This window comes from Staurois parvus, unplaced genomic scaffold (genome assembly GCF_062004578.1).
Source record: "Staurois parvus isolate SC_StPar_1 unplaced genomic scaffold, SC_StPar_1.0 ptg000034l, whole genome shotgun sequence".
Lineage (NCBI taxonomy): Eukaryota > Metazoa > Chordata > Amphibia > Anura > Ranidae > Staurois > Staurois parvus.
Window position 1 is genome coordinate 3,933,327 of NW_028317830.1, and position 22,877 is coordinate 3,956,203.

A 22,877-nucleotide genomic window follows, 5' to 3' on the forward strand; every position below is an offset into this window, starting at 1 on the left:
AATACATTTTTTGCTTTGAGGAGATGTTAAACTGCTGGCAAGAGTCTTGGTCACCAGGTGGAGTAGGTTATACATACCTTTATACATCCAGATCAATCAGGATTTACTCTTATGGAAGTCTCCCGCAGCTGCCATGGAGAACACAGGAAGTGAGTGTAGCGTGTGTAGGAGGAGGAGCGGATCTGGTGAGCTGTACTTGCTGTGGATGCCATGACCGATGTCTTTATATGCTTTTTTACATCGCACTTTGGGTGCTTTTTTCCTATTGGAGTGTTTTTAATATAATAGTACCCTACAGAGAGCACTATTTGTGGCCCCATTCTTAGTCTGCATGCATGTCTTCCTGAGATGGAGAGTGTACATTTATTTATTTATTATTTATTTTAGGTACTTATATAGCGCCATCAACTTTACACACACACACATATATATATTGTACATTCACATCAGTCCCTAACCCTCAAGGAGCGTACAATATAAGGTCCCTAACTCACATTCATACATATACATACTAGGGACAATTTAGACAGGAGCCAATTCACCTCCCAGCATGTCTTTGGAGAGTAGGAGGAAAACAGAGTACCTGGAGGAAACCCATGCAGGCACAGGGATAACATGCAAACTCCAGGCAGGTGGTGCTTAGGCTGGGATTCAAACCAATGACCCTAGTGCTTCTAGGTAGACGTTCTAAGCACAGTGGAGCCTTGATTGGCTCTCAAAGCTCCCATGGTTGGGATTTGAACCAACGACCCTAGTACTGCCAGGCAGAAGTGCTAACCATTCAGCCACTGTGCCAAATGATCTGTAACAAATGCCAAATAGCCCAAGTTGGGGCAACAAGCGTGATGAGACCTTGATTCACATGGAGGTCCATGAGAGAAGGTGAGCGTATTGTATGCACACAGGGTGGATGGATCACCTGGATGGGATTTATAGAGAGCTGAACACAATCACAGTACACTGGTGGAGGAGTTGTATGGACATCAGAGACAATATCAATTGTGTGTTTGATTATTTTTCGTTTATTTGATGTTGTTATTTTGATTGCACAGCATTTATGTTTACTTCAGTATACATCAGTTATCTGGGGGGAGCCCATGGTATAACTTTGTTTAAAAAAAAATAATCATGCATCTTTTTATATGCTATTTATTATATCTGTATGATATTTATTATTATTATACAGGATTTATATGGAGCCAGCTGTGTGCTCAGCACTTTACAACATACAGGAGACAGTACAGATACAGTACAATACAATACAGGAGGAATCAGAGGACTTACATTGAAAAGCATTTCCATAATATTTGTTATAATTCCAAGCTAATAGTGTTTAGTTTTGGTAATCAGGTATAGAAAATGATCACATAAAACACCATCAAAAATATTCCCCTTAACCCAGATACAGTATATCTCCTATTTATTCCTCATAGAAATCACGCCTTGAAGAAATGTATTAATATGTTTGTGTTTTAAGTCATATAAAATTTAATCGATATGCTGGGAACTCTGATGTTAGTAGTTCTCCCGATATTTACTATCATAGCAAGACTTTGTCTGCAGTAGAGGATCACTCTTTGCTTTGATGATTTATAGATCCTTCCACAATGTGTAGAGTGACTGACCTACAAATCTGACACCAATTCACACGGATGGGTCAGTATAATACTAGTACAACAGGAACAGGAAAACAATGGCAGAGAGGAAAAGCTTTGCAGTTGGGACAGCAGTGCCTGGAAGACAAAAAAATGTTCATTAAAAAAATAGACAGTATTGTGGAACTCTGCAATGAACTTCTGTGTATTCCAAATCCAACTATTCATATGAAAGTGCAGGTGATCCAATTAGTTTTTCTCTGTGCTGACTCGTTTTCTGCAACTATATGGGTCACGTTTGTTGATTTTCAACTAAAACTGTTACAATGTTTATGTGTGCACTGTGTTCTGGGGTGACCTGCTAGGTGGATGGATCTGAGAGGAAGAGGTTAATGTTGCCGGGTCAGGTCTTCCCACCAAAATTCTGATATTCATCTCTTCCACGTGTCAGCCCATATGAATAAGAGCTCTTCTGTGCCCCTGAGAGCTCTTGCTAATTCATTGCGAAGCTGTAGGCTGTTATGCTGCTAAACTCTGCCCCCCTTCAGGGGAGGGGGGGCATCTGGGGTTCCCTGAGGGGCTGGAAGCCTAAGGACTTTATGGACTCTTAACTGTCAGCTATGGACTTTTTGCCTGTATGGCTTATTGTCAGACATGTACTTTAACCCATTGGGACCGGTGTGTCCTGGCCTTTTAAGACGTTTTTGATGCCGAGGAGGGGATTTCTGATCATGAGACCACCATGATTGGCTGTCATTGCAGTCACATGATTGGAAACCTCCCAATCACCAATAGAGATTGGAAGCTTTCCATTAGCCATTGGTAACTGTGCCGGGAACATGCAGGGAGCTCGCTCTCGGCACATCTGTGTGTACATTCTGCTAAGCATATATGCAGCCTCTCAGCTTTAGGACCCACCAGCCCAGAGGCCACATATATGTATACTGTTGGCAGCAACAGGTTAAGGATACTTGCTTCCACTTGTGGATTATTCACCTTAATGGACTTGTGCCTCAAAGGACCGTGGACTTGCTGCTACTCAGGTAATCTTACCCAATTGCCACTTAGAGAACCTTTGTACTTGTGAAGCTGTTATAACAAGAACTGTTTCTGTATGTTTTGCACTACTTCAGTAGAGACTGTTGGTTGTTCCTTTAAATGCCTAGTCTAAAGTCTCTCAAGAGGGTGCAATGCATGGTGTATCTAAAGAACGGGGTGATATCAGCGGTGTAAATAGCACTGTTTTATTTAATGAACCACAAGATGCACAAATTGCGCCCTTACATTCTGCTCACATATGTAAGCTTCCACTACTGGCCAAAATCCAAGATGGCTGTGCTCTCCACAGACCTTAAATGATGTCTTGGGCATAGCCCCGATCACTGCGTTTCATCTAAAGGATTTCTTCAGTGATCGTAATCCCACGATTCCAGTCTGTGGAGCACACAGCCATCTTGGATTGGGACCAGTAGTGCAGTTTGCATACACTATATTGCCAAAAGTATTGGGACAGTCACCCCTACAAACCATGTGATTCAAGAGTTCCAATCACCTTCATGGCTACAGGTGTATACAATCAAGCCCCTAGGCATGCAGACTGCTTCTACAAACATTGGTGAAAGAATGGGTCGCTCTCAGGAGCTCAGTGACTCCAAGCGTGGTCACGTGATAGGTGGCCACCTGGGCAATAAGTCCATCCGTGACATTTCCTGGCTACTAAATATTCCACGCTCAACTGTTAGTGGGATTATAACAAAGTGGAAGCAACTGGGAACAAATGCAACTGAGCCGCCAAGTGGTAGGTGGTAGGCCACATCACATGACAGAGCGGGGTCAGCTCATTCAGAATATGCAGAAGTCACACAACAACAGTGCATAGAGCGCTTCATGGAATGGGTTTCCATGGCCGAGCAGCTGCATCCAAGCCTTCCATCACCAAGTGCAATACAAAGCGTTGGATGCAGTTGTGTAAAGCACGCCGCCACTGGACTCTAGAGTAGTGGAGACGTGTTCACTGGAGTGATAAATCATCTTTCTCTATCTGGCAATCCGATTGACGTGTCTGGTGTTGGCCATTTCCAGTAAAACGGTGCTTGCATGGCTGCATTGTACCAAGTGTAAAGTTTGGTAGAGGGGGGATTATGGAGTGGGAATGTTTTTCAGAGGTTGGGCTTGGCCCCCTAGTTCCAGTAAAGGGAATTCTTAAGATGTCAGCATACCAAGACATTTTGGACAATTTCATGCTCCCAACTTTGTGGGAAGAGTTTGGGGATGACCCCTTCCTGTTCCAACATGACTGCGCACCAGTGCACAAAGCAAGGTCCATAAAGACATGGAGGAGCCAGTTTGGGGTGGAGGAACTTGACTGGCATGCACAGAGTCCTGACCTCAACCCCATAGAACACCTTTGGGATGAATTAGAGCGGAGACTGCGAGCCAGGCCTCCTCCCCCGACATCAGTGCCTGACCTGACAAATGTGCTTCTGGAAGAATGGTCCAACCTTCCCATAGACACCCTCCTAAACCTTGTGGGCGGCCTTCCCAGAAGAGTTGAAGCTGTTATAGCTGCAAAGGGCGGGGCCAACTCAGTATTGAACCCTACGGACTAAGACTGGGATGCCATTAAAGTTCATGTGCGTGGAAAGGCAGGCGGCCCAATACTGCGGGCAATATAGACCCTCACATTTCTGAAATCCCACCTAACTTCATTGAATGTTTGAAAGCAACACACCTTCCCTGGAATAGGGACTCAGATGACTTATTTAGACCTTTTTATCCCAATGTGTTACTCCACCAGCCAACCAAATGTGATCCACTATGACTAAAATGCAATTGATAATAATAATTACTTTCCTTTCTTACCTCCATCAGAAGACAGAGCAGCTGGAAATAAAATACAAACACAAATCAGATTTTTGTCATAGCAAAACTATGCTACTATTTTACTATGTTACTATTGTTTTGTAATATATATATATACAGTGGGGATGGAAAGTTTGGGCACCCCAGTTAAAAATTTGTATTAATGTGCATAAAGAAGCCAAGGAAAGATGGAAAAATCTCCAAAAGGCATCAAATTACAGATTAGACATTCTTATAATATGTCAACAAAAGTTAGATTTTATTTCCATCATTTACACTTTCAAAATAACAGAAAACAAAAAAATGGCGTCTGCAAAAGTTTGGGCCCCCTGCAGAGTTAATATCTTGTACTGCCCCCTTTGGCAAGTATCACAGCTTGTAAACGCTTTTTGTAGCCAGCCAGGAGTCTTTCAATTCTTGTTTGAGGTATCTTTGCCCATTCTTCCTTACAAAAGTCTTCCAGTTCTTTGAGATTTCTGGGCTGTCTGTCAGCACGGCTCTTTTAAGGTCTATCCATAGATTTTCAATGATGTTGAGGTCAGGAGATTGTGAAGGCCAAGGCAAAACCTTCAGTTTACGCCTCTTGATGTAATCCCCCGTGGATTTTGAGGTGTGTTTAGGATCATTATCCATTTGTAGAAGCCATCCTCTCTTTAACTTCAGCTTTTTCACAGATGGCATCAAGTTACCATCCAAAATTTGCTGAAATTTTATTGAATCCATTTTTCCTTCTACTCGTGAGATGTTCCCTGTGCCACTGGCTGCAACACAACCCCAAAGCATGATTGATCCAACCCCATGCTTAACAGTTGGACAGAGGTTCTGTTCATTAAATTCTGTGCCCCTTCTTCTCCAAATGTACCTTTGCTCATTCTGGCCAAAAAGTTCAATTTTAACCTCATCGGTCCACAGAACTTGTTTCCAAAATGCATCAGCTTGTCTATATGTTCATTTGCAAAGTTCAAACGATGATTTTTGTGGTGAGGACGTAGAAGAGGTTTTCTTCTGATGACTCTTCCATGAAGACCATATTTGTACAAGTATCTCTTTATAGTGAATAGTGTACCACAACTGCAGTGTCTGCCAGATCTTTCTGGAGGGATCGTGCAGTCAAACGTGGGTTTTGAATTGTTTTTCTCACAATCCTGCGAGCTGTTCTGTCTGATATTTTTCTTGGTCTTCCAGATGTTGCTTTAACTTCCACTGTTCCTGATGACTGCCATTTCTTAATTACATTCCGAACAGAGGATATTGACATCTGAAAACGCTTTGCTATCTTCTTATAGCTTTCTCCAGCTTTGTGAGCGTCAACTATTTTCAGTTTCAGTTTTCTAGACAACTGCTTAGAAGATCCCATGGTGCTGATTGTTGGGGCAAGGTCAGATGAGTCTGGGCATTTAAAACCTTTGAGATTGACATCACCTGGTCTTCCCAGACGATGATTGAGAACAATCCATGACACTGGCAGGTCTCAGCTTGGCAAAGGGGGCAGTGCATGCTATAAATTCTGCAGGGTGCCCAAACTTTTGCAGATGCCATTTTTATGTTTTCTGTAATTTTGAAAGTGTAAATGATGGAAATAAAATCTAACTTTTGTTGACATATTATAAGAATGTCTAATCTGTAATTTGATGCCTTTTGGAGATTTTTCCATCTTTCCTTGGCTTCTTTATGCACATTAATACAAATTTTTAGCTGGGGTGCCCAAACTTTCCATCCCTACTGTATATATATTAGATTAAATCATATTTTTTTTCATAGCAAAATTATGTTACATATATATATATATATTTTTTTTAATTACAGGTGCTTGTACAGAGCTGTCAACTTACCCAGCGCTTTACATAATATATATATATATATATATATATTAGATTCACATCAGTCCCTAGCTCTCAAGGGGCGTACAAACTAAGGTCTCTAACTCACATTCATACATACACATTCTAGAGCCAATTTTAGACAGGAGCCAATTAACCTGCTGGAATGTTTTTCTAGTGTGTGAGGAAACCGGAGTACCAGAGGAAACCCACACAGGAGGCCCAGTGGGGATTTGCAAACTCCAGGCAGGTGGTGCTGAGGCTGGGATTCAAACTGATGACCCTGGTGCTGCTAGGTAGACGTGCTATGCACATTGGAGCCTGGATTGGCTCTCCAAGCTGCTGTTCTGGGAACTATGACTATTAAGGCAAATTCTATTCCAATAAATAATAATATTTAAGGCAAATTTCTGTGTTTCTAAAATCCCCCTTATTCTGATTGGGTGCCAAAAATGAGCAAATTCTCCACATGGATAAAATGAACTCCTTAAGTTCTTCAGCGATATACTTTTACCAGCAACCAATGAGAGAACGCCTACTTAGTTCTAATATATTCTTCCTTCATGTGTGATGCATTGTGATTCAATTGCAGCTGATTATAAAAAAAAGTCAAACTCACCCCCAACAGACGACACAGCGGCTGGAAGTAAAATAAAGATACAAATATTATTAACTTCATTTTTATTATCAACTTTTTGTTAGTAACTTATTTATGAACTTAATTTTTGCTTTGATTACTGTACACATAAAATAAATTTTTTATTGATTACTTCTAGTATATCAGGTTGCTGTTTATAATAATTATAAGAGGAGGGAAAATAAAAGTATTTTTGGCATACCAGTAAAATCTTTCTTGGAGTGAAATGTGAGATACAGGTTTCTTATTCATTACATTGGCTATTATGCAGCTACTTTCAGATAATTGGGCAAAAAAAAGGGGTGTACACGGTGACATCCTCCTTTTTAACTCCTCCCACCAGAACTGATAGTTTCCGTTTTGTAGCAGGCAATAGGGAGATCAGATGGGGGGAGGGGGATCTCCTGTACATAGATTTTACTGGTAAGTCAAACATTCCACTTTGTTAGTCATACAGTACAGGACACAGAATCTTCAGTCATTAGGACATCCAAACGTAAGGCTCAGCAGACGCAGAGCATCAAGGAGAAGCAATGGCACAGGAAGATATTGTATCTGCAACTGTACTAGAAAGGAAGCAGAATATCCGCATTGTGACCAATGATGACTGGCACTCCGTAGTACAGAGACACAGGCACAGAGGGAGATATTAATGGATGCAGTGTAAAGGCAAAGTCTAAACTGATTGGCTGATACAATATAGACTAACACATAGCAGATTGCTGCCATAGCCCCGCCCACTCCCGTCGGTGGGCCCGTGTACTGACTCTCGGTGCTATGCTATGCTCTATCAGCTTGTCAGTTCAGGCTTTGTCTATACACTGCATCCAGCGTTGTTATCTCCCACTGTGCCCGTGTCACTGCACTACGGAGTGCCCATCATCATCATTTGTTACAATGTAAGAGGATATTATATTTCTTTTCTATGGAACTTGTAAAATACTGAAATCTTCCTTCACCCTTGCTTTTCTTTTATGCTGCTTGATGTGTTTGGATCTTCCCTGATCCATGTGGAGAGGTTCTGTGGAACATGTTAAGCTTTGATCTGCCAGATGTCCTCCATTTTTTCTTGCTTTATAGTGCACAAGTCAGGTCCTCTTTTTCATTCATTCTTTCTCCAATCACAAAAATGTATTTTTATGGGTTTGGGAGTGCCACATCTTTTCTTTTATCCACAGAGTCAGAGAGCTGCTTGTAGCACCTATGCCTGAAATTACCATTAGAGGAGGCCTTAATATCCACCTGGTAAACTTAACAAACATGTGAAAGGAAGACCAAATGGCTGATGCTGAAAAGTCCATGAAGCACTAACAGGTTTAGTAAAGGGAAGGGAGGAGTCCTATCATTTAGACCTGGAGCTCAGATGATGACTCTTCTAATCCACCTAGTAATGGTGGATTAGAATAACATATAACAGATTGCAGCAATAGCCCCGCCCACTCCCATCGGTGGGCCTGTGTACTGACTCTCTGTGCTTTGCTATGCTCTATCAACCTAGCTGATACTCAACTGAGCTCAAAAGTATAAACCAAATACTATTGCCTAGTGACAGAACTACTAATTGGGGTATGAGAATGGTTGTTGCACCTATATCTGTATAAAAAGTCTGCAGCAGTGGAATCTGAAGCAGTGGAATCCACTTTGGGAATCCTCAGGAAGCACAAAAAGGATCCAATTGCATAAAAGTGGCACCAACTAAAAGGCAAACATTTATAATGAATATTATATCAATGCAGTGGAGAGAAATGTCAGAGCAGGTCATAAGGAAGACATGACAATGCATTGGAAGGAGAAACCACCTCAAGGAGGAAGGGGGCTTTAAGATAACTTTGTCCTTGTGCAACAGTTGGAAGGGCTCCTCACAGGCTAAGGCTGCTATCTCAGAGACCCTCCACATAGAGGTGATAGTAACAAGAATGGCCACCTGGCAAATTAAGTCAGACAAGGGAATATCCCTGATAGATCCAAAGGGCAGCTTCTAAAGAGCTAAAAGAACCAGATGAAGACCCCATGGAGAAACAGTGAAGTGTGAAAGTGAAAGGTGAGTGAGACAACTTGTACAAAAGCCTTAGATAGTGGGTGAGAAGCCAATGGAATATGAAACAATACAGCCAAGGCTGATATTTCCCCTTTATTAGTACTTAAAGCCATGTGCTGATTCAGACCAGGCTGACAGAAAGACAGGATGAGTTTCCGTCAGTATTTCTTAAGAGAAATTTCCTTTTCTGAAGACTGAGAATGTTCACTTGACACCTTTCCACTCCAGGGATGTGGATGTACATAGGGCTGGAATATGCAGTTCAGGCCATGAAAAAATCATGTCTGTTTCCCGTTCCACATCTTTAGAGAAAAGTACTTCCTTGACTCCAGTACTGAGTTGGAAACTTCAAACCCCAGGGAGAGCATGGCCTTGCGGTCAGATGCTGACAAAATGTTGAGTTGCAACAGTCTGGATCAAAAGTAGACATATGGCAGTGCCTCAAAAGGGAAATCCTTCCATCCCCAAATAATCATGCAGGCACAAAGTGAGACAGAAGTTGGTCCCAGGGTGGGAAAATCCTGGACTGGGTATAACAGGTCAAAGCACTCTAGTTTGTGAGAAGGTTCCATCAATGGCTTTCATAGGCTGGGGATTAAACTAAAGCTTTGCAGAATCTGCATCATCCTCTGGATGTTAGCTGACAGGGATAGGGAGGACTGATCCTTTACCAGGAGATCATCCAGGAATCCCATAACATGAATCCCCAGAACACAGAGCAGAGCTCAGACTGGGGCAAGCGCCTTTGTGAAAACCCGGAGGAACCAAGGACAGGCCAAAGTGATGAGAGACAAAGGGGTGATGCTGATCGTCCATTGCAGAACTCAGATAGCATTGATGATCTCTTTTTTACCGGCGTCCAATCACCTGAAGGCAGATGCATAATACCCAGTGCAACAACTAAAGATCCTGTGTCCTGTACCATACGACTAACACCTTCCCATGCTAAGCATTGTCATACAAATGTTTTGTGAACTAGAAGTAGACATTGACAGTCACATGTACAGTATAGGAGTCATCACATATTTCCAAAAACAGTCTTTATAAAAATAAATCTCACCTTTCTGGTATATGGGTCCAATAGTTATATTTTTCACATTATTGTCCACCGAAGCAGATCTCATAGCAGGACAACTCTAAAACCAAAAATAAAGAGTCATCAAATTGTTACCCAGAAACAATGATAGAGATGTTCTGTTTGTCGACCTAATTAGTTTCATATTACTATATGCATAGAAAAGAGATTACTCTTCTAAATGAAGTAAAACTTTACTGTTTCTAAGCTCATGAATATAAATTGTGTTTTCCAACTTTGTGAAAAAAAAAGTTATAATTTATTTTATAGGGAATTCCACAAAATGTCCCCAGCCAGCAGCCTCCTGACATCTAAAGGTGTTACAGTGGGAGGAGCCTGATGGGAAAGCTGAAACACTAGATCCCCATCAGGCTATCTGCTTGTGAATGACAGCAGGCAGCGAGTGGATTCTATAGCCAATAGCTATCAGTTATATCAGTTAGTTAATTATGTATATTGCTCAAAAATCTTTTTAAGGGGGAAAAATTAATGCAATAAAAATGATTATTATCAATTCATTTTTACACATAGGAAATACTTTAAATTGTAATAAATACATAATGTGCCGACTTATTATGAAGTCATTAACTATTATATAATAAAAATTAATAAACTATTATGTAATAAACATTCCAAGAAATTTCAAATTAATAAATTTATAGTTATTATCGCAAAATCTTTAACCTGCCAAAATAACATGTACAGGTGAAACTCGAAAAATTAGAATATGGTATAAAAGTTCATTTATTTCAGTAATGCAAATAAAAAGGTGAAACTAATATATGAGACTCATTCCATGCAAAGCAAGATAGTTCAAGCCGTGATTTGTCATCATTGTGATGATTATGGCTTACAGCTCATGAAAACCCCAAATCCACAATCTCAGAAAATGAGAATATTCCATGCAATCAATAAAACACGGATTGTACATAGAACAATATCGCACCTCTGAGAAGTAGAAGCTGCATATGTACTCAGTACTTGGTTTGGGCCCCTTTTGCAGCAATTACTGCCTCAATGCAGCGTGGCATGGAAGCTATCAGCCTATGGCACTGCTGAGGTGTTATGGAAGACCAGGATGCTTCCATAGCGGCCTTTAGCTCTTCTGCATTGTTCAGTCGCATGTCTCTCATCTTTCTCTTGGCAATGCCCCATAGATTCTCTATGGGGTTCAGGTCAGGCAAGTTTGCTTGCCAATCAAGCACAGTCATTGAACCAGGTTTGGTGCTTTTGGCAGTGTGGGCGGTGCCAAGTCCTGCTGGAAAATGAAGTCAGCATCCCCATAAAGCTCGTCTGCGGAAGGAAGCATGAAGTGCTCCAAAATCTCCTGGTAGACGGCTGCGGTGACCCTGGACTTAATGAAGCACAGTGGGCCAACACCAGCAGTTGACATGGCTCCCCAAATCAACACAGACTGTGGAAACTTCACACTGGACTTCAAGCATCTTGCAGTGTGTGCCTCTCCATTCTTCCTCCATACTCGGGGTCCTTGGGCCTCTCCATTCTTCCTCCATACTCGGGGTCCTTGGGCCTCTCCATTCTTCCTCCATACTCGGGGTCCTTGTGCCTCTCCATTCTTCCTCCATACTCGGGGTCCTTGGGCCTCTCCATTCTTCCTCCATACTCGGGGTCCTTGTGCCTCTCCATTCTTCCTCCATACTTGGGGTCCTTGGTTTCCAAATGAGATGTAAAAGTTGCTCTCATCAGAAACAAGGACTTTGGACCACTGAGCAACAGACCCGTTTTTTTTTCTTTAGCCCAGGTAAGATGCTTCTGACGTTGTTTGTTGTTCAGGAGTGGCTTGACAAGAGGAATACGACATTTGAAGCCCATGTCCAGGATCTGCCTGTGTGTGGTGGCTCTTGATGCACTGACTCCAGCCTCAGTCCACTCCTTGTGAAAGTCTCCAACACTTTTGAATGGCCTTTTCCTGACAATCCTCTCCAGGCTGCGGTCATACCTGCTGCTTGTGCACTTTGTGAACATCCAACTTCTTTTGCAATTACCTTTTAAAGCTTTCCCTCCTTATGGAGGGTGTCAGTGATGGTTTCCTGCACAACTGTCAGGTCAGCAGTCTTTCCCATGCTTGTGATTCCTACTGAACCAGACTGAGAGACCATTTAAAAGCTCAGGAACCCTTTGCAGGTGTTATGGCTTAATTAGCTGATTAGAGTGGGACACTTTGAGCTGAGAATATTCCACCTTTTCACAATATTCTAATTTTCTGAGATTGTGGATTTGGGGTTTTCATTAGCTGTAAGCCATAATCATCACAATGATGACAAATCACGGCTGGAACTATCTTGCTTTGCATGTAATGAGTCTCATATATTAGTTTCACCTTTTAAGTTACTGAAATAAATGAACTTTTTCACGACATTCTAATTTTTTGAGTTTCACCTGTATGTCCTTTCCAATCTGATTTGTGATTCCCACCCTTCTACCACACTACATCTACAGAGGGCGCCGATCCTACTTTCTTCTTCAGATATTCAGGCTCCTGTTCCATTCTCTATCTCTAGCCTGCTCATTAGATAATCAACCATCATCATTTCTATGATAACTCATTGTCCAATTAGCAGGCAGGTGACAAAGAAAGTTACTGAAACAGGAAACAGTGGAGTTATATTTCTGGCTGTGCAGTGTGGCAGGGGTTCCTAAACCACAAGATTAGCCAAACAGATTAGCAAAATTCCTTTTCAAGAGAAACATTTCACATGTATCAGTTTTGACTTGGAATTCATCTATTTTTTGAATTCCCAACTTTGGAATATAGAAATGTACATTAGCAATCAATACTCACAGCTGCGCAGTAGGAGTTGGAGGTGTCACACAAGCCGACCTGACAATGTAAGTAAATCTGACTGAATCCTGCCAGGAATTTAAACACTTGAAGTGAAAAGCGACCTTTAAGGGACACTCCATTTTCTGCCACAGAGAGTGTTGGGTCATTCTTGTTGGGGCATCTAAAAGTGATATCATCAGACAAGGATCAGAATATTTTCAGCAATATCAAGCTATAAAGGTGAGGAATCCCCATTCATTAATATTCTCTTTCCTGTAGCAGTTTTCCTGATCTGAAAGGTAATTTCGGGTTTTTTTCCACCATTGATTAGATTCTGACACCAATGCCTGACAGGTAAATTCTAGAGTCGGTTTGGTGAGCAAACAGGAGGCCCATTCATTATGTAAAAAAAGACAAAATCATTTCAAACCTGTCCTTTCCCTTGTTTTATGCTTTGAGTTTTAGACACAAATACATAAAAGCAACTTGAAAAATGTAAAGAGACTTTAATAAAATCATGCAGCCAGTGTTAAGGTGCCTCAATGCTCCTTTCTTGTACAAGTGTATTGCAGATCCTATTACCAGCCTATGTGTGTTACCATCACTTGCTCCAATTGTGGATCCTTTGTATTTGTGATGTATGTATCTTGAAACCCTTAATACAAACCTATTGAACATTAAAGTACTTTAGATTTTAAGGATTTTGATTATCATCTTAGTAAGGGATTGGCATGCTTCCTCACCCATCACCCATGGGGGGTACAAAGCTGAATGTCTTCTGTTCTGGGTTTGTATCTGTTGTTTGTGAGTTTTTTTTCATATCAACAGCGTTTCCTCCTCCAAACTCACACACAACATATAGAAGCCCAGCACCCCCGGCATTCAGCTCTGTACTCCCCATGGGTGAAGGGTGGGAAAGCATGCCAGTCTCTTGCTAAGATGATAATAAACATTCTTAAAAATCTACAGAGCTTTCAGGAGAGTCTCTTAGAAAGGTCTCCCCAAAACCCAGATCAGGTTTTTATAAACCGGGTAGCTTTACATTCCTCATGATCTTTGATTAGACCTTGCCTTGTAAGTTTGGTAACATTTCCCACCCGTACCTACACTCCAGTGTTCCTTCATCATCATTCTTCAACACTTCATCTACCCAATAGGAAAACCAACTGTTCCTCTGTATACATTGTCACCCCATGTATTGCTATCACATAAATTAAGTGAAGGGCAGGGAGAAGCATCCAACCATGTCCCCAATAAAATGACGGGGCTCCTGTGATCCTCATCACTCGGCTATATCCGAGGAATATGGGTTTTCCTGGGGTTTGTCCATTCCTGCAATGGAGTATTCATATTTTCCTAGCTGCAGATCTGATTGGGTGTTCTGTTTTTATTTGGCAATGCTGGAAAAAGGATAAAATGACAAAGCTTACTATGGCTTGATACCAATAATATACAACACATGTAATGAACTTACTGGCTTATTAGGATATCATATCGGGGGCCGTAGGAGCTGTCAGCTGTTGGAGAGGCGTAGCAGTTTTTCATGATGAGCACAAATGGCGATGAAGCCGTAGCTCCGGTTACAATGACACCAACATATAGCATGGAGGAGGAGTCCAGCCACACCTCGGAGTCAGTATATGGGGTGGTGTAGCCAGAATCTTGGAAGAGACCCATCGTAATTGTGAAATTTGCTGTTCCAGCGATATTGATAGGAACCCCGCTGTAACAGAATATAGTCATTAATAAAATAACAAGCAAAAATTATATAGACATGACATGAGCCCAGCAATGACAGACCTTAGTCTGGTCTCCAGGAGGCACCACTGACTTGGAAGGACAAAAGCCACATGGAGAATTGAAGATAAGTCAGGGTGTATAGCCTAATCTTTATATTGGTACTAATTTTCGGCTCATTCTACATCTGCAGCTTCCCAGCCTAAGGCAGTTTCGTGACAAACCAGGGGCACCGGCCAGATGGAGTTTGTATGTACTGATATGACAGGACCAGTTCCCTCCAACTGCTTTACAACATTCAATAACATATTAGTTTGTATTTTATCACATCATCCCTAGATTCAGTATATGTCTTTCCATGTGACTGGTAGATTGACTGTAAATCTGATGTATAAAGTGGAGCCTGATGTATACAGCACTCTGAAATATGTTGGCGATATATAAACATAAGAAATACATTTCTACAGGACTGAACACCAAATGGCTCATTTAGCACTACTTGGATAAGAAATGATTGTGGTGTTACAAACCCTTACACCGTATTCATAGGGAAGGGTACTTGGTCCATGCCAGGACATACACTGTGCTTGCCATAGATAAGCATGGAGAAAATGGAAGTCCGTCACCGACACACTTTGGAAAAAAATTGCTACAGATTTTATTTGTTATCCATCAAGTCAATAAAAGAATCCATAATATAAAAAGATTAACCTGTTTCTGCCCCTTCTGGGCCTTAGTTGTAATAATTATAATGACTAAGGCCCGGAAGGGGCAGAAACACGTTAATCTTTTTTTAGTGAAGATTCTTTTATTGACTTGATGGATAACAAATAAAGTCTGTAACTATTTTATTCCGAAGTGTCGGTGACGGACTTCCATTTTCTCCATTCAGCACTACACCTGTATCTAGGAAAGGTACCAAGGAAAGTGACTCACGCTACGTAGCTGCTGATAGCGGTTAGAAGGTTGATCTCCATGTCTGATGGATAAGAGCAATGGAAGTCAATGGGGTACTCATCTCTAATAATCACTCCGTCAGATTTTGGTGTTAGGTATACGGTGTTTGTATATGTGATATCAGTTCCATCGTTCTGAAAAATAACATTTACAGTAAAAGTTAAAGAATTAAACAACAATTCCAGGCAAAAATATATATGACTTATTGTATGTTATTGTCATGTAGTCATGTTTCCGGCTCATTTCCTCTGCAGTCTGACGCACGCTGTGAGCTGCCATTTTAATCAAAGCAAGGCAACAAAATGAGTCAAAACACCAATAAAGTGACCAATGATTGGTTTACTGATCGCTCTCTGTCTGTTCCTGTTGTATCCTCCACCATAGAGATCATCCAACACCTGGACTGAGTCACCTTTTACTGCTCATTTGGGTCTCCTGTTCTTCAAGGGGGAATCCAGGGCTCAGTTACATTGTTACAGCTGCTGACCCCGATCTGTTCTAATCATTTGTGATTTACAAATAATTTTATTGGTTCTGATTGGAAAGCCGGCGAGTCTGCTAGAAGATACTCAGCATCAAACCTTCTCACCGCACATTCAGATCCATCAATTGAGGATTTTTGCTTGATATTAGTATTCACCAGTATGTAGCCTTTGATTGGACAGAGAATGGGAAGGAGGGATGATGGGTAGGTGAATATCCCGGGTTTACTTGCTTTATCTAAATACCCCCTTAGTGGTTTTCTGCTGTCAGATCACTACAGGAAATCTGCTGTATATTTGACACATATCAGATACATCCTTTATTTTTATTCAGTTCTGTTCGTGTTTTCTCTTGAAATACAGATAAGATAATGTATGATTCCATATCCAACGCGTTAAAATGATTTAATTACATGATATATAATCATGAAGCATTTAAAAAATTAACATAGGGGGCGTATGCGCGGCCGGCTCCGAGATGGCAGCTCAGTGACAAGAGCTCTGTCTCACCGCCAGCCTTATCCCGGCTCACACTGGACCCAGCAATTGCAATCCATACCCCGGACATATAAGGGGACATTAGGACACGAGGCACACCGCAGCAGCATGCCTCTCCGCCGCAGATCACCGGAGCAGCCAGGGAACCTGATGAGATTCTTCCCAGCCCTAAGCCCCTACAGCCAAGATGGCGCCGGCTGCATGAGGAACGGTCTCTTCATACACACAGAGGAGAACACAGAACAGCCCACGGACCCCAGGCTCAAGGCACCACTATACCCAGGAGACCCAGATGAGTCTTCTCCGCCCCTGTCTCCCTCTACTAGCAGTCCTGCTAAGTCCAGACCATGACTAGACATAGACTTTCTATCTGATTTACAGCCTTCCGCTGCAATTACACTGACTGCTAATCCTTCTCCATCTTTAATTGAAAACTTCCCTGTCTCTGATCAACCTATTAATGAAATTTCTATGAAAAGTATGCTTCTTTCTCTGCGATAAACACTATACGATGACTTGACAATAACTATATCTCAAATCTCAAACATGGTACAAAAACAAGATTACCGTATTCGCCACATTGAGAACATAATGGGAGAAATGTCCATGGCGCACAATGACCTAATAGACGCACACGCAGACCATGCAGCCGACATAGAACAAATCAATTTAAAACTGGCGCTCCAGGCGGAATAATATCAAATTTTTCGGTATACCCAATCTGTCACTATAGACGCCATAGTTCCTTACATCCAACAATAGCACCTCATCCCTTCTCTCACAGATGTGGAGCTCGCCATAGACCGCGCACACAGAATACCAAAACCGTTGTTCCTACTAGTCGCAGTACCCAAAGACACCCTAGCACGTATACACTTCTACCACGTGAAGGAGAAAATAATGATAGCTGCTAGAAACCCTACCTCAATTCCAGCATCCCAAGCGAATATTAAATTATTCGCTGACCTATCCAAAGCTACACTCTTCAACCGCAAGAAGCTTGTCACCATAACAAAAGCACTGCGGAACCATGGAATCGCCTACCAATGGGGTTTCCCCACGAAGCTTACTACCAAACACCAAGGAAGGCTCTATACGGTCAAAACCCTGGAGCAGGCATCGAACTCCTTAAAACATGTAACATCATACCAGTGGACTCTCACCAATCCACCTCTACTCGTCCAAAACAAATGGAAGCAGAATGGTCATGAACCAACAATCCTCTACATCACTAAACACCCAGTAAACTGGGCACCACTTCACAAACTGCTAAAGGCAGATGGCCCCTATCCGAACATTTCCAAACACCAAGTTTTTCTTCAGCATGACATCTTTCATGAGTCATGCATGTTCAAATCTCCCCGTTATACAGTAGCAAAATGTGCTACACATGTTACTTGTGTTTTCTACAAGTTCTTTTTACCCCTCTCCCCTCCTCGCACCACCAGTCGCTCAAGTCAACTCCTCTTCTCTCAAAAGCCTGCACCACAAGCTGAAACACCCTCCTCAAACCAGCGACCAAATCAAGCTCACTACTCCTTCCCTATGGACTTTTTCATCACAGACAAGTGGACTTTACAGCATGTCACCTCCTCCAAGATCGGCACCATAACATGGTCAGACCACACTCCAATTTCCATTACTCTCAGCCACAATCAACATTCTGCGATCCCTCGAATATGGAGATTGAACTTGATCCTACTGAAAAATCCAGACCACAAGAAACACATATTGGACGCACACAATATGTTCTTTGAAATGAATGAGACACCTGATATCTCTATATCTATACTATGGTCCACTTACAAGGCATACGTCAGAGGTATTCTTATACAACTAAATTCCCGCATTACCATACAAAGAAACGAACAAATTGATGAACTCCTCATCTCAATTAAAACAAAAGAAGAACTAAACAAAAAATTCCCAAACCCCTCAATTTCTGCTTCCCTCACCACAGACAGAAACAAACTCAGAACCATCCTGCTATATAAATAGAACCTTAACCTCCAAAAAACGAAAACTAAATTTTACTCCCTGAGCAACAAAGCCAATTCTCTATTAACCAAAATGATTAAACAACGACGCCTAAAATCCCCACATACCGTAACCACAAACCGTAACCCACAAGAAATAGCTAATGCTTTTGCGAGTTATAATCAACATCTATACAATCTTAAAAACGATCCTGACCCTATGCAACCAACACTTACATCCATACAACAATTCCTACACACAACCAAACTTCCCCAACTCTCCCCATCTCAACTTGAAGCTATATCTACTCTGATATCTCCCAAAGAAATAGAAATAACCATCAAAACACTCCCTCTTAACAAATCTCCAGGAAACGACGGATATACCAACAAATTTAGGGGCAACAATTAGGCTGCCCCTAACCAATCGCCCTACCTGACCAAACTCTTTAACCATGCCGCCGCCACCGGTATATTCCCTAAAGACATGCTACAGTCCATAATAACAACAATACCAAAACCTGGCAAAGACCTGCAACTAGTCCAAAATTATAGACCAATTTCCCTACTCAACACAGACATAAAACTTTTTGCAAAAATTATAGCTAGCAGACTACTCCCCTATCTTCCTACCTTAATACATCCAGACCAAGTAGGATTCATACCAGGCCGCCAAGCACCCGACGCCACCAGAAGACTTATATCTCTTCTTTGCCATTTAGAACACACCAAACAACCCTCATTACTCTTGTCCTTAGACACAGAAAAAGCATTTGACCGAATACATTGGCTATTTATGCAATTGACCCTACAGAAATTTGGTATTACAGGATGGATGTTAACAGCCATCCTATCATTATACTCCCACCCCTCAGCCAGGGTACTAACAGATGGAACACTATCAGACCCCTTCAATATCACCAATGGTACTAGACAAGGCTGTCAACTGTCTCCCATAATATTTGCATTGCTCATTGAACCCTTAGCTTCTAAACTGAGAGACGACCCGACATTCACTGGCATCAAACACCTTAACACAGAGCACAAAATTAGTCTGTTTGCAGACGCTATCATATTGATGGTTACCAAGCCAACAAGATCCCTCAAAATGATACGCACTCACCTCCAACAGTACTCGACGGTCTCTTATTATAAACTTAACGAACCCAAATCTTCAATCCTAAATCTCCATACACCACACCAAACCCAGATATTACTTGCCAAACAATTCCCCTTCTCCTGGGAAAAAAACAATATCCCCTAATTAGGAATCAGACTCACCGCAACAACAGACCAACTATACACCTCAAATCACAAAATACTACTCAAAACTATCCCTCCAGTAATTGCCACCTTTCGCACCTCAGAACTTTCCAAATTGGGCCGAGTTGCGACATTGAAAATGTACATCCTACCCAAAATTTTATATAATTTTCGCACACTTCCCATACCAATCCCTAACACCTTTTTCTCCAAATTACAATCATTTATAAAAAACCTGATGTACCACCAATTTCTTAATACACCCATCTTCCAAAGGAGGCGCAGGCCTCCCACATCTAAAATCCTACTATAATGCTACTCTTCTTGACCAAATATATTTTTGGTGCAACCCAACCAGAGAAAAAATCTGGTCTACAATGGAAACCTTGCCCTTTCTTCCACTAAAACCCCAAAACGTACTCCTAATTCAATCAACATCACAAACAAACTACCAGCTAAAACACTATCCAAGCCGCTCTTCAAGCCTGGTACGATCTTCTGACCACTGAATACACAGATCCCAAACAAATTCCTACCCTAATTGACATACTACATTCTATTACACCCTCTTTGGAACTATCTCAATGGGAAAAATGAAATATACATCATATAACAGACCTCTATATAGACCACAACCTACACTCATTTCAGAATCTCCAAACCAAATTAAAATCTCCCTACCACTGGATATTTTACCTACTTAAGAATCGCCCACTGCATGTAAACAAAAAATATACCTCATACCACAAAGATTCCAAATACCACCTATTATTTTTTTACCAAAACACAATATCCAGGTAAAGGCATTTCCACTTTCTACACGTACATAACGAACCTACAATTCACTCTAAAATCTACCTCCCTATCCAACTGGGAAAAAACCCTTTCAGAAACAATTACGACACAGACATGGAACAAAGCATTTAACACCACTTAGAAATCCTCCCGATATAGTTCGCACTGGGAATCATACTTAAAAATCCTCCACCAATGGTACCTAACACCTGTCAAACTAGCCATTTACTACCCAAAACACTCCTCCTCTTGCTGGTGACAATGCAGAGACATAGGCTCAACACTACACATACTATGGTCCTGTAAATCAATCAAATCCTTTTGGAACAGTGTCTTCCAAATAATCTCTGAAATATCCAAAACATCGATAACCCCAAACCCTTCACTCCCGCTTTTACACATTGGGACTGAAAAATTCCCCTATAATTCCCATACTGTCATTGTCTTCACACTTTTTGCAGCCAAAATCAATATAATCAGATTATGGAACACCACCACTGCTCCTTCCCTCAAGTCACTAATTACAGATCTTAATTTCCAATGTGACATGGAAAAAAGATCCGCCTTTAACAACTCCACCCAACACAAATTTAAATCCCAATGGACTAGCTAGTTACAAAATCCTAACTGCTCTGTACAATTCTGATATTCTACATACAATTGAATTACTCGTCAATTTTAGACGGGTACTCCTTTTCCACCCCATTACATTTACCCCCCCCACTCTCCTCCCTATCCCACCTTGTTCAATACCCCTTCACCACTTCATACACCTCACCAAGTTTCAGTATATATCCAAGACTACCTCTGATGTTAATGCCTTAAACCCCAATATTAACCCCAGCCAATTGGTGGGGTAATTGTGTAATACTATGTTGTATAAATATATGTTCTACTGAATCAAATATTCTTACTTTGTTCTGTTCTTGAAAATCTTTCAATTAAAACTATTGAAACATAAAACATTTACATAAAAGTAGCATACCCATTCATGTACTTATTGTGAATAGTAACAGGTCCATTCCATGTCCTCATGTCACTTCTCAAAGTCCATTGATAAAGAAGTCCAGTGAAAAAAAAACATTTTTATGAACTGACTTCTGTATGAATGATCTGTACATTGAACACAACTTATTGAATGCACTTAGAGAAGGTGATATATGGATGCGGTGATGACCAAAACTGGACATTTGTTTATAAAGATCAAATGCCCATTCAACTGGTGACGGGGAGTGAGAAGACTTGGATCAAACAAATGGTGACAATGGTGATGCAAACATTTCATGAACCCAACATCAGATAACATGACAGTGGACATCTACGTACCCCAATGGATCCCCCACAACTACCATCTGATGGCCGTGTGATGAGAATGTTGTAACTTTTATCACTTCTTTCAATGATTCCTCGGCAGGAATTGTCTCTCAGATGAAAGGCTGATGTGTTATATCCCCGCTGCTCCAGGAGACATTTGCTGAACCTCACTTCTATGTTCCCCAGGCCACAGGTGACTTTTGGTTTACGGTCCTCTACATAGGTAGAAAGAAAAAATGTATTGATATATATTGTCAGTATAATATAAACTATTCTGTATATTAAATATAATATAATATAATACAAGATCTACTTTGTTATCAAACTAACTAATCTGCTTCACTCACAAAGAATTACTTAAAGCATAAGTTCACCTTTGGGGACATGTTACATGTTCCAACCCATGTTCCAACCGTTTTTAGGGTGTAACATGTTACATGTTCCCATTCTCCCTAATCCACTGCATCCCTGTGACAGCAATCTAGGGGTCTTCTCCTTGCATTTGCTGTCACCATTTGAAAAAAAAACAAAAAATAAATTCAGGTGCATGGGGCTCCGCCCACCAAGCTGCTTCATTCATTCACAGAGTTCTGTGAATGGAAGAACTACAACTACTGTCAGCCTCTGAGGCTGATGGCTTGTAGTCTTCAGTGAACTACGCGGGAGCTGGTGAGCACTCTAGGTAGTTCATTGATCCTTCCTGTCATTCAGGAACAGTCTGCCCGTATGATATATGGACAGACAGTATAGTGGGAGTCTGCAGGATCCAGGCATTGCACCCACAATCTGATCATCACGGGTGCAATGCCTTTCAGGCTGAAATGTTAAAGAATAATAAATTCACTTTTTTAACCTACAAAAAGACGTGCATTTGCCTATATTTACATTTTTTTTTACAAAGGTGAATGTATCCTTTGAGTGTGTTGGCTGCATTTAATAAATGAGTGAATGGAGGGTTGGGATTGTATCAGTTTAAAAAGACCCTTTGACTGTACACTGAAGAGGGGGGTAGAAATTTATTAGCTACCCTATTCCAGCAGGAA

General features: G+C 41.2%; 1 protein-coding gene across 1 annotated transcript in view; it reads right to left on the bottom strand.

Moving 5' to 3' along the window:
* Positions 1-999: 999 nt before the first annotated feature.
* The window catches only part of LOC149470717 (uromodulin-like), a 158,999-nt gene continuing 137,121 nt past the window's right edge, over positions 1,000-22,877 (bottom strand). The window contains exons 11-18 of the mRNA XM_089661700.1: positions 21,847-22,049; positions 15,486-15,640; positions 14,287-14,535; positions 12,831-12,993; positions 10,013-10,088; positions 6,897-6,917; positions 4,458-4,478; positions 1,000-1,733 (exon numbers count right to left, since the gene is read on the bottom strand). Coding sequence (XP_089517826.1) covers positions 1,669-1,733; positions 4,458-4,478; positions 6,897-6,917; positions 10,013-10,088; positions 12,831-12,993; positions 14,287-14,535; positions 15,486-15,640; positions 21,847-22,049 — 953 coding nt within the window. The 3' untranslated portion in view covers positions 1,000-1,668. The remainder of the gene's footprint in view (positions 1,734-4,457; positions 4,479-6,896; positions 6,918-10,012; positions 10,089-12,830; positions 12,994-14,286; positions 14,536-15,485; positions 15,641-21,846; positions 22,050-22,877) is intronic.